General features: G+C 37.1%; 1 protein-coding gene across 1 annotated transcript in view; it reads right to left on the bottom strand.

The window, feature by feature from the left end:
• LOC127414637 (protein bicaudal D homolog 2-like) overlaps positions 1–12,070 on the bottom strand; it is a 45,026-nt gene extending 32,956 nt beyond the window's left edge. The window contains exons 1-3 of the mRNA XM_051652822.1: positions 11,942–12,070; positions 6,551–6,825; positions 3,932–4,144 (exon numbers count right to left, since the gene is read on the bottom strand). Of these exons, the coding sequence (XP_051508782.1) occupies positions 3,932–4,144; positions 6,551–6,781 (444 nt within the window). The 5' untranslated portion in view covers positions 6,782–6,825; positions 11,942–12,070. The remainder of the gene's footprint in view (positions 1–3,931; positions 4,145–6,550; positions 6,826–11,941) is intronic.
• Positions 12,071–12,325: the final 255 nt, after the last annotated feature.

Genomic DNA, 12,325 nt, shown 5'->3' on the forward strand with positions numbered 1-12,325 from the left:
GTTTTGGCTTTCCCAATTTAAATATCTAAAACTCCTTTAAAATTAAGTACATTTACTTTAAGAGCTACACTGCAGAAGACAAATTTGTTTTCTGAGAATGTTGAATATAATTTTTAAATATCTAAAAATTCTTAACAAGATGCATTTACCTGAAGCACGTGAAACCCGTTTGAATGCTGCACAGTATTGTCTGTAGCAAAACTCTTATGGTTTGTATTGCCGATATTATCGGCCGATATTAGCCTTTCACAGATATATCGTATCGGCGTATATGTTTACCGATATGCGCAGATATGAAAACTTTTTCAGAACATATAATGCAGAAAACAATGCTTTATAATTGGTGTCATAACGTAGTTTGTCCAGCAGAGCACACTCCGACTACATTGTTTACAGAGCTGACTCTGAACTGACGGTGGCTCTGCAGACAGGGCGGAGTTAAGCATTGCGGAGTTGAAGTGTCTTCACGGAAAGTTGTTAACTAGTTTGTGAAATACATACTGGAAAGTTAATAAACAATGACCCCACCATTTTCCCTTTTCAATATAACTAATATAACGTTAACCCTGTCCCTGACAACCATGTCACTCATGTTTATCACATTTGTTTGCTGTTAGCCAGCTATAGTTTGTCAATGCAGTCAGTAACGTAACAGAAAGGTAAGCAGAGCATCTTTTTACAGCTCAGCAGACAACGGTGCGGTGGTGGATTGTGTCTGTTGAGTGTTGATTTCATGCTATATTGTTACCTATTTGGTGAGAAGCAATGATGGAAAGTAAAATAAACGACGTCCATCTTTTACTCTCCGTGAAAACAAGCTCATAGCTAACTAGCTAACCATGTAGCTACTTTCATACCTTGTTAGCTGAGTGGAAGCTAATGTGTAAACATGTGTTCACCAAACTGTTTTGTTCAGGATTCAGTTTGGTACCCCCTTCAACCGAACAATTCTAGTCGTTGCATTTATAAAATTTAAAAGTCTGGTTTTCCACCGTTGAAAGTTTCCCCTGAACTTGTACAGCAGAATACGGTGTAACACCGCTGCCGCTGTTTATCTCTTTACTCGGCAGGTGTAAATGCTTCTTGTTTTACAGCCTGCGCCTCATTGACTGGCAGTATTAAAATAGTCAGCATTTGACTGATAATAAACAGTTAAACTGATGTTTATTTAGCTATTTATTTTATTTTTATTTATTCTTTATTAAATGGTCAGCATTGATACATTGATACTAAACATACAGGACTGATGTTTATTTAGCTATTTACTGTATTTTTATTTAGGGATGCACCGATACCACTTTTTCACTTCCGATCCGATTCCAATATTGGAAATCTCAGTATCGGCCGATACCAATGTTGTTTTTTTGCATAATCAGTTTAGAATATCTTTACATTATTGTGTGGAACTAATTGGGAGTACTCTTTAATATGCAAAGAAACACAAACCTCTAACTACACATTATTTCAATATAAATGTATAGCTTATTAAGAAACACTTTATTATTAACTAGTATACTGGATAATGCAGCAGCAAAATTAACAGTAATTCCAGTCTTAAAGTCTTCAGTAAAAAAGAAACCAGTGTTTTTTTTTTGCCTTTTTTTTTTTTTTTCAAAAAATGTTTCAACTTGCATCTGGACTTTAAAGGATTCAGATCTCTCTTTTGTTCAATTTAGTTGTAAGACATCAGTCCACTTTTAATTCACACAGTTATTTTCTTGGAACCCATTAAACTTAAATACTGTTATAAATTGTAAACATATACTAATGATGACAATAGTAATAATAATAATAATAATAATAATAATAATAATAATAAATTGTTATTAATATTATTATTATTGACTTTTAATTTTAAATACAACAGTAATACATTTAAATCGTGCACTTTTTAAACCCTCACTTTTATTTTGACATTCTGAACTCTCCAAGAAGTCCTGTATGTGTCTGTTTGTAGGCAAGTTCACAGTAGTTTAATTCACTTCTTATTCAAATTCTGGTAAAATGCACCTGCATATTATAAGTGAACCGAACTATTGAGCATCTACATCTGAGATGTTGTTCTTGAGTAGCGCTTAAATATTGCGCACCGCTGTGAAGGCTAAAAATAGCCGTAAGTGCATCAACAGCCTGTGCGTGAGTTTATGTCAACAGAGCAGCACCATTCACTAACGCGCTGGCACTGCGCATACTATATATTTACTTATTAAACACAGCCTTTTGTGATTCACAGAGCTATCGCATGTCTTCAGGTGGCTTTGAATAAAATGCACGAGTCATATGAACTACTATAATGGTGTTTTTATGGTTCTTTAATGTCATTTTTGGAGCTTGACAGTAACAAACATGACTAACACACAGTATCGGATTTAGATCGGGCTCATCGGACCGATACCCGATCCATCTAAAAGCTTCAGTATCGGAGCATCCCTGTTTTTATTTATTCTTTATTAAAATGGTCAGCAACTGACTGATAATGAACATACAGTACTGATTTTTATTTAGCTATAATTTTAATTTATTCTTTATTAAAATGGACAGCAACTGACTGATACTAAACATACAGTACTGATGTTTATATAGCTATTTATTTTATTTTTATTTATTTCTTTATTTTCTCAGTGTTCATTTCTAGAATTTGTTGACAATGTATAATAATAATAATGTCAAATATTCTTTGATAAAAATATTTAAGAAAGCAGCCTTCTGAGTTCCTTTGCAGTCATATCGGTGTAAAATCGGTGCACAATCCACATAGAAAAGATCTGTTTTCATTCCAGCTCAAAAATGAACTATATCGGCAAACATATCAGTAATCATGAATTTCCCCCCTCTAAAATCAGTATTGGCCTCAAAAATCCCATATCGGTCGGGCTCTAATGGTTCAGTGATGAAACTAGTTTCAAACAAATAGCCCCCACATTCTAAATGACACTGACAAAGAAAACAGGAGAAAACATAAATTAGAAGGCTTTTCAATTCTCAAATCACAACACTTACAAACATTTACCATGGATTTACTGTAACAAATCTAACTGTATTAACTATGGCATTTTTGGTTAAATGTATTTAGACTGCTGTTTAATTACAAAAATGCCATAGATCTTTATATAGAAACCATAGTTACTAATCATTACAGTGAGGAGCCATGCATGGTTTTACCTATGTTTACCATGTACACTTACAAATATCATTGTTAAAAATATGGACACTATGGAAGAACTATGGTACATTTTCATAATTTTTACGGACCAAGCCATCAGTTTTCCTTCTGTATAAAATGTGTTCTGTTGTAATGCTCTCTCATTGTAGGAAAATGCAAGTTGTTTTGTTTGCCTTCAGAAATGCCAAGACATGACTATAGTTTAATCAGTAGGAGCCTGATGAAAGGAATCTGTAAAGGAGACCCAAGTAGTCACACACACCTCAAAATCAATGCTGTACTGTCAAATATGCATTTCAATGCACATAATATGTAACATTGGTAATTGCATGGGTGCTACCAAAGCAGGTGCTAGTGCCACATCAATTGGCCCTTTGAGGGCACAATTAAACCCTGATGTGGCCCAGGCTAAAACTGAGTTTGACACCCCTGTATTAATCTACTCCTCCACCCGCGCGTTAATACGGGTCCGGCGTTGCGGGCTTATGGACGTGCACACAACAGCACCACTGCTGAAAAGAATCCTAGGGGAAACATTGCATACTTATTTTTTTATCCCTCGCTGAATATCCAGTTTTACTCAGACATACATCACATTAATATATCAGTAAAATGTTTGTGATTAGGAATTCTTGTTGAAATAATTTTCTATCTTTCAGCAAATGTACTCTGTTTTAAAGCTCATAGTCCAAAGGCACTACAAGCTGACTTTGTCTTTCTGAGTGTACAAGCCACTAAATTATGTATTTTTGTAAGGAATGAATGTACCTTCTTTAGCTGGGTGCAGAGCCCTGCCAGTCTGTCATTTTCAGATGTGGTATTGGCCAGCATGACGCGGGCCTGTTTAAGCTCCGCCTGCAATTCATTCATGCGAAAAGCCATGGCCGCCTCTTTACTGGCAGTCTCTTGCAGGAGACACTCCTCTCGACTTTCCCCATCTTCCGCTGCCCGCTTATGACTGCTAACAGAGTCTGCCAGAGCCTACACACACACACACACACACACACACACACACACAAATAAACCCTCTCATCTCCATTATAGCCAAGGAACAGATATACACTAGCAGATGCCAAGTTGTATCAAAACAGAACAAATAAAAACAGAATTAACAACAATTTGGTTGATTGACAGAATGAACAAGCAACAATGACCAAATGTTTGACCCTTAGCTACATAAGCATGAACATTTTCAGAGCTGTTGAAAGTTAAACAAATTGTCTGTCTTAAATTATTTTAAGGAATTTGTTTACTTAGTCAATAACAAAAGCAACTGTACTCAGGGCTAGTGAAGCTAAAATCACATTACACCATACGTTAACAATAACACTTGTAAAAACCATCACATTCCAGCTTTCCCGGCAACAAAAGGGTGGAATTAAAGTGGTGATTCAGTTCATGCTAAGGCCCCTTTTGTACTTAGACATATGGTAACAAGTGCACACCAGAACTGAACTTTGCATTAACCAGATGAAGCTGGACAAGCAAGATCTCCTGTTATAAATGTAGCTTCTCACTGTTCAGAACATTATAACTAAGTCATGTATGAACGTGTTGGGAAAAACATGTTTGTGCTACTTTATAATTAATGAGGAAAGTGTGAAAGACAGGGCTTATAATACAAGGCAGGAAATTACATGACTTAAAAATAACATACATCTGGACAGTATGTTTAGGGGCAAGGCAATGAGATGATGTCACAGCACAAAAGGGGAAAGCTACTTTTGTTTTATAACTTTTATTTTTAAATCTGACATGCAGTTTGAAACAATTATTCACTTAAAAGCCATTGATTCATCATAATTCTTGACTACACAAAGTGTGAACTCAAAAAGAATTCTGGGACTATTACAAGATGATGTAATGATAAAAACATCTACACATCATCTAGATGCTACAATAGTCTGACACTTGTGCTTTTTCTAGAACACTAGACCTAGATCTGTTCACTCCAGTCATTTCACTCTACCACACTCACCTACTTTGCTGATTTCATGCTCTACTAATCAGACACACATGAGCCTAATCTTCATTCTAGAGGGAGTTTGTCTACACTGTGGTGCATATGGAAAATCCATATACGTCAGTGGCATTATTAGTAAAAAAACGACTAATAAATGCACACTTTTTAATGCCTCAATATGTTGCTACTTTGTGGGATTTTAAAAATCCTAAAGCAGGGATTTTTTGGGGACAGATTTATGTATTAAATCCATCAGATAACACAAGAGACCCAAAAAGGCTGATTGCGTACCCGGCTTACAGCCTATTTGTTTTCGACTTTAACCATGGACAACAAACTGCTCTGTATGAACAGTGCTCGAGTCAGAAATCTGGGGAGGGGAAAGGACAGGATACAGTACATTATTTAAGTCTAAGAAATTATAATTAAGCTTATAATAAAAAGAATAAACATACAGGAAATTAACTTTTTATCACACCTGCCAATGGTGGGTGAAATTAGAAAATGTACCAGTCATAAATATTTTGTACTGGCTATGAAACTGTATGACTGAGTTACTTTTATTATTTCTATGTACTTTTCTAGTTTTGGTAAATATACTGTTATTTTTTTCCTATGGCAATTACTTAAGAGTTATAAAGCTGTTTTTGTCCTTGAATATTTGTGACAAACAGCATAGATCATTTGCAGCATTAGATGTTTTCTTTAATAGACAGTTTGATTTGAATCACGCACATCTTTTACTCTCAGCTAGGTTGAGACTATTTTTCTAACAATTAGACCTACTACACCATGATTGTTGCAGTTTCAAATAAAGCTACCAGTCAACTGGCAAAAAACACTGTTTTATTTAGTCACTTGGTAGGTGTTAAAGGGATAGTTCATGAGAGAATTTTCATTTTTGGGTGAACTATCCCTTTAATTTGAATGAAAACCCTAATTTAGCATGACATTGACAAATAGGAAAAATAGGCCAAGATGCTGAATGTTAAGGATGCACACTATCTGTTATAAGACCAGAAGGATACAAATCACAAAGTAAGATAATGCTTACAATCATTCAACAAAATATCCGCAGAGAAAAAATATCCTCAGGATAGCTTTGCAACAGCTAAAGTAGGCCTATGTGTATCTTTTCAATGCGTAATTGCAAGTAACAATTAAAGGAACACTCTAAGAAAAAAGGATCAACCCATATATGTCCCTAGAGAAAGGAGCTCTAGGCTCAACTTACCATCTCTGAATATATCAACTGTTTAGGAAGTTTTCAGATACTTGATTGTACTTGCTTAGCCATTAAGCTTGAAAAATCACCTAACAAATAACTAAAAAAAAAAAAAAAAGGCTTATTGCTCCGGCTTTCTGCTTGCTCATCAGTTTCCCAATGCTTTCATTTCAATATATCCCCCTCTTTCTTCACTGACCTCTCTGAGCTGTTGCAGTTCGAGTTTAAGAGCTTCGTGCTCTTCCTCCAGCTGGCTGTGTTTGGTCTTCAGCGCAGCACTCTCCTCCAGCACAGCCAGGCCGTACCGTGCAGCCTGTAGTTTCTCCTCATTGGTCTCCTGCAGCTCTGCCGTCAGCCTCTCAACCTCTGCCTGAAGCCCTCCTCCTCCTCCTTCAGACCCCTCCACCTCTCCATTACTCTCCTCCAGCATACTTAATCCAACCTAACACTTCGCTGAGAACAGATGCTTCACTCCTGTACCATCATGAAGAGAGAGAGACATACAGTTGAAGTCAGAAGTTTACATACACTTAGGTTGAAGTCATTAAAACTCATTTTTTAACCACTCCACAGATTTCATATTAGCAAACTATAGTTCTGGAAAGTCATTTAAGATATCTACTTTGTGCATGACATGAGTAATTTTTCCAACAATTGTTTACAGACAGATTGTTTCACTTTTAATTAACTATCACAATTCCAGTGGGTCAGAAGTTTACATACACTAAGTTAACTGTACCTTTAAGCAGCTTGGAAAATTCCAGAAAATGATTTCAAGCCTTTAGGCAATTAGCCAATTAGCTTCTGATAGTTTAATTGGCGTCAATTGGAGGTGTACCTGTGGATGTATTTTAAGGTCTACCTTCAAACTCAGTGCATCTTTGCTTGACATCATGGGAAAATCAAAATAAATCAGCCAAGACATCCACAAGGCTTGTTCATCCTTGAGCAATTTCCAAATGCCTGAAGGCACCACATTCATCTGTACAAACAATAGTACGCAAGAATAAACACCATGGGACCACGCATCCATCATACCGCTCAGGAAGGAGACGCATTCTGTCTCCTAGAGCTGAACGTAGTTTGGTGCGAAAAGTGCAAATCAATCCCAGAACAACAGCAAAGGACCTTGTGAAGATGCTGGAGGAAACAGGTAGACAAGTATCTATATCTACAGTAAAACGAGTCCTATATTGACATAACCTGAAAAGCTGCTCATTAAGGATGAGGCCACTGCTCCAAAACCGCCATAAAAAAGCCATGGGGTGAAGCATGGGGGTGGCAGCATCATGCTGTGGGGGTGCTTTGCTGCAGGAGGGACTGATGCACTTCACAAAATAGATGGCATCATGCAGAAGGAAAATTATGTGGATATATTGAAGCAACATCTCAAGACATCAGTCAAGAAGTTAAAGCTTGGTCGCAAATAGGTCTTCCAAATAATGACGCCAAGTGTACCTCCAAAGTTGTGGCAAAATGGCTTAAGTACAACAAAGTCAAGGTATCGTCATGGCCATCACAAAGCCCTGACCTCAATCCGATAGAAAATTTGTGGGCAGAACTGAAAAAGCATGTGCAGCAAGGAGGCCTACAAACCTGACTCGGTTACACCAGTTCTGTCTGGAGGAATGGGCCAAAATTCCAGCAACTTATTGTGAGAAGCTTGTGGAAGGCTACCCAAAACGTTTGACCCAAGTTAAGCAATTTAAAGGCAATGCAACCAAATAATAACAAAGTGTATGTACATTTCTGACCCACTGGGAGTGTGATGAAAGAAGCTGAAATAAATAATTCTCTCTACTATTATTCTGACATTTCACATTCTTAAAATAGTGATCCTAACTGACCTAAGACAGGGAATGTTTTCTACAATTAAATGTCAGGAATTGTGAAAAACTGAGTTTAAATGTATTTGTCTAAGGTGTAGGTAAACTTCTGACTTCAACTGTAAGTTTAGGTATTAGCACCTACGCTTTGCACTATGTGGATTGTATCAGCATACAAAAACCACTATTAGTATTAAAGGTGCACTCAGCGATTCCTGAGAAACACTGTTGATATTCAAACTCAACAGCCAAAACAAACACACCCCTCCCTTCAGCGCTCCTTTGGAAGCTCCGCCCCCCAAATTCATGCACGCTGAAAAGCCATACTGATGTTGACGCAGCTCCTAGCCCTCGACTTATCAGAATCCTTTTTTAGTTTATATTCGTCTGACCTTTTTCTCTTGGTCTGTTTCTCAGCCATTTGTCCTCCTTGGAGTTTAGAAAGTTCGCATCAGCCAGATTTTCCATCACTCTGCCCCCACCCCCCCTCCTGTGCACATGCAAAAACCACCCCCTGTTGCTGATTGGCTGGAGAAGTGTTGTGTGGATCGGTCTGATCCACTTTGTTTTTGTCCTATTTACAGAACCAGGGCTGTGTACAAATACTAGATTTTTTTTCAGCTCACACACAGAATGGATAGCTAGCAGACTGTGAGGAGATATTTACAGAATTTGACAAAAAGTGTATTGGATTAGAATTACTGAGTGCACCTTTAATGTGATGATCCAATAAGCCTCTTCAAAACCAACAGCACAGCTCACCACACATGTGACCACATACACTTCATAAAATTTGGCTGGTCAGGCAATGCTTAAGCTCATCAATATTAATACATAGCTGTAGTGTTGTCAAAAGTACCGGTACTTCAGTACTAAAATAAAAAAGATGTAACGGTACCAGTGTTTCTGCATTACCGAGCACCGACTCTGTCCGGTACCAGCACGCAGTATGACTGACATACGACAGCTTTAAAATGCTCACAGGCTTAATTTGAACGCGTTCTCTATTACTCTTTTACACTGAAATGTAATGGACAATTAACCCAAGTGACATGTCCTAATGTGATTTATTAAACTGCTGAAGGCTGCAGTCTTACTGTGGAAGAGCTGCGTACTTTAAATAAATCCGACCGCTCATCCACTAGAAACTCCAGACATTGAAAATCATTCACGCTGTATCAGATGACAGAGCAGAGCACTTATCCATTGTGAACCACACAGCACATGTAAAATATATATTTATATAATTAAAATCACAGCATTTGCGCTTTGATCTCAGCTCAGCTTTATTTATATTGCATTTAAAACAACAGAGTTGACCAAAGTGCTTCAAAGTAGTAACATTTTAAACATAACGTTTCAAAATTTCCACATACACAAACACCAGTAATCTAAAATACAAACACTTCAAAACTGTGTCCTACATTTCATTTGTCAGACTCAAAGACCAGTGTAAAGAGACGAGAATACAGATGTGACTTAAGTCTTCAATGATCACACTGGGATGTGACCGAACTGTTTATCCAGAAATGTGAAGCTTCCGGCAAAAAACACACGTCATAATAAAAGCTAAATGTCTGAAATTTAAGAAATTAAATAAAAAATGTTATACAAATATATTAATAATACAACTGTATAGTACAATGTAATATTCTCTGTAGAAATAATAATAATAATAATCAATTGATCACAACAAGACAGCTGTTGAATAAAAGTTTGGCAAAAAAAACTGCAATGACTTGTTGAAAAGTTCTATAATCACTTGTTAAAAGTTTTAAGAATTTATTGATAAGACACCATTTTGATGAAACTTTAAAAACATGTTCTGGAAAATAATAATAATGATTAAACTATAATAATTAAAAATAACTAAACTGATGTGTTCAATCGCACATTATCTTATTAGCATATTTTTGCTGTGGTATCGAAATTGGTATCGAGAACCGTGAAATTTCACTGGTATTGGTACCGACTACTGAAATTTTGGTACCATGACAACACTACATAGTTGTAGTCTAAACATTGCTTTTGCATTATTAGGCATGTTACAAGAAGTCTTTACAAGTTACAAAACATCATTAACTAGCTCATCATTAGTTTGCTGTAGCCACGGTGCTAACACGTCAGAAATGGCTAAACAAAATAATGCAACTTTACCAAAAGGCTACGACACAATATTTCTTGTAATTATAAAATGAGCAGTCATTGACTACAAACTAACAGCTGTCCATTTGCCTCAGCAGTTGTTAAACCAGTGGTTCTCGATTTCCCCCCCCCCCCCACCCAAAAATCTAAAAAACTTTTGCTTTTACTAAGAAAAAAAAAAATAATGCTTTTAAAAGATTAAACTACATTTTCTTTCATCTTCATTTGACAAAAAAGGTTTTATTTAAAAATACAATGAAAACTGAATGGAAAGTTACACTTGGCCGCTCAGAAAACCGAATCCAACATGCATCCGCATTTAATTACCAGACAGTTTTATATCTCACTGAAGACAATTTTACTCTCTCTTTTTTTTTTTTATTATCCCCTTTTCTCCCCAATTTGGAATGCCCAATTCCAACTACTTAGTAGGTCTTTGTGGTGGCGCGGTTACTCACCTCAATCTGGGTGGTGGAGGACAAGTCTCAGTTGCCTCCGCTTCTGAGACTGTCAATCCGTGCATCTTATCACGTGGCTTGTTGTGCATGACACTGCGGAGACTCACAGCATGTGGAGGCTCACGCTACTCTCCACGATCCACACACAACTCACCCCACTGAGAGCGAGAACCACTAATTGCGACCACAAGGAGGTTACCCCATGTGACTCTACCCTCCCTAGCAACCAGGCCAATTTGTTTGCTTAGGAGACCTGGCTGGAGTCACTAGAATAGTTTTTTTATTATTATTATTATTATTATTATTTATTTTTATAAAAACTGATAATTGCAAGGATACATTGCTATGAATGGAAATAAGCTTCAGCAGTCTCTATAAAAGTTTTTTTTAATCCTCATCCAGTAATAATAATTGACTGTGATTGTCGCATCCTAGCCAGCGCTGAAAAAGTAACAAGTATCACGTGACAGCGCCGTCTACGCGCTCTGGACATTAATTAACACCTGATTAATGATACTGTTAAACTTAAAAAATAAAAACTGATAAAATAAAAACGGACCTTTCCGTCATCCTTTACTCACCTTCGTCGTTCAAAATCAGTATTACTTTTTCCATCCTTGAAACACAAGATTGAGGGATGAGCGGATCGTTTTTGTGGCTGTCCAAGCTCCGAAAGCACAAATCAAAGCACCTTAAAGTCGTCCATAAAACTCTTGCCTTAGATCCCAATTCTTCTGAAGTCATATAGTGTGTTGTGTGAGGCAAAGACAGAAATGTAAGTCTTAATTCACCTCGTCACTCATTTGAATCTGGCGCGCACGCAAGAATGACCGCATGAGCGAACCTGACATCAACACTTTGGGCTGTCAAGAGCTGCGCGCGCAGGATGCGCTGTGGTGCCAGGCGAAAGTTTAAACAAGGCAGAGGAAAAGAAATTGTGCACATCGGTTCTTGTGTGTATTTTCACTATTTTTGTTGAATGTGTGAAAGTGAATGAGATTTAAGGACATGTCAGTCTTCCGCGACCCCGCCCCACACTTTGAGAACCACTGTGTTAAACCAAAACACAACCGCCTCTTGATTTGCTACAAGGTTAGCTGAGGCTTAATTGTCAGTCGATGCTAACTAATGACAGAAAGGCAGCTTTTAATCGTATCTTACCTTTATATTTGATTGCCAGGATCGTGCAGTAAATAGAAGTAATGTGGATTTGGGCTCGAAGGAGATCAGCCCTTTCCTTTCGCGCGCTCCTGTCCTGAAATCACCCGTTTGAATGAATGCACGAGCACGCACGACTCTGGATAGCCAATGACGCGCCTCCACTTCCGTCGCTCATTGTAACAGCGGAAGTGATTCTGCGGCATTAAAGATATTAACAGATATTTAAAGACATATGTAAACCAAATTTTGCACATTTTATAAATTACTTTAAATTATATGTAAATCTCTTGGAACAAACAAAAAACAAAAAAGCACTGAAAACATGTAATGCTCTGAAAGCATTGAAATTTATGTAATTTTCTTCCTTTATTTATTTTTTCTCTC

The sequence above is a fragment of the Myxocyprinus asiaticus genome, chromosome 24 (assembly GCF_019703515.2).
Source record: "Myxocyprinus asiaticus isolate MX2 ecotype Aquarium Trade chromosome 24, UBuf_Myxa_2, whole genome shotgun sequence".
NCBI lineage: Eukaryota > Metazoa > Chordata > Actinopteri > Cypriniformes > Catostomidae > Myxocyprinus > Myxocyprinus asiaticus.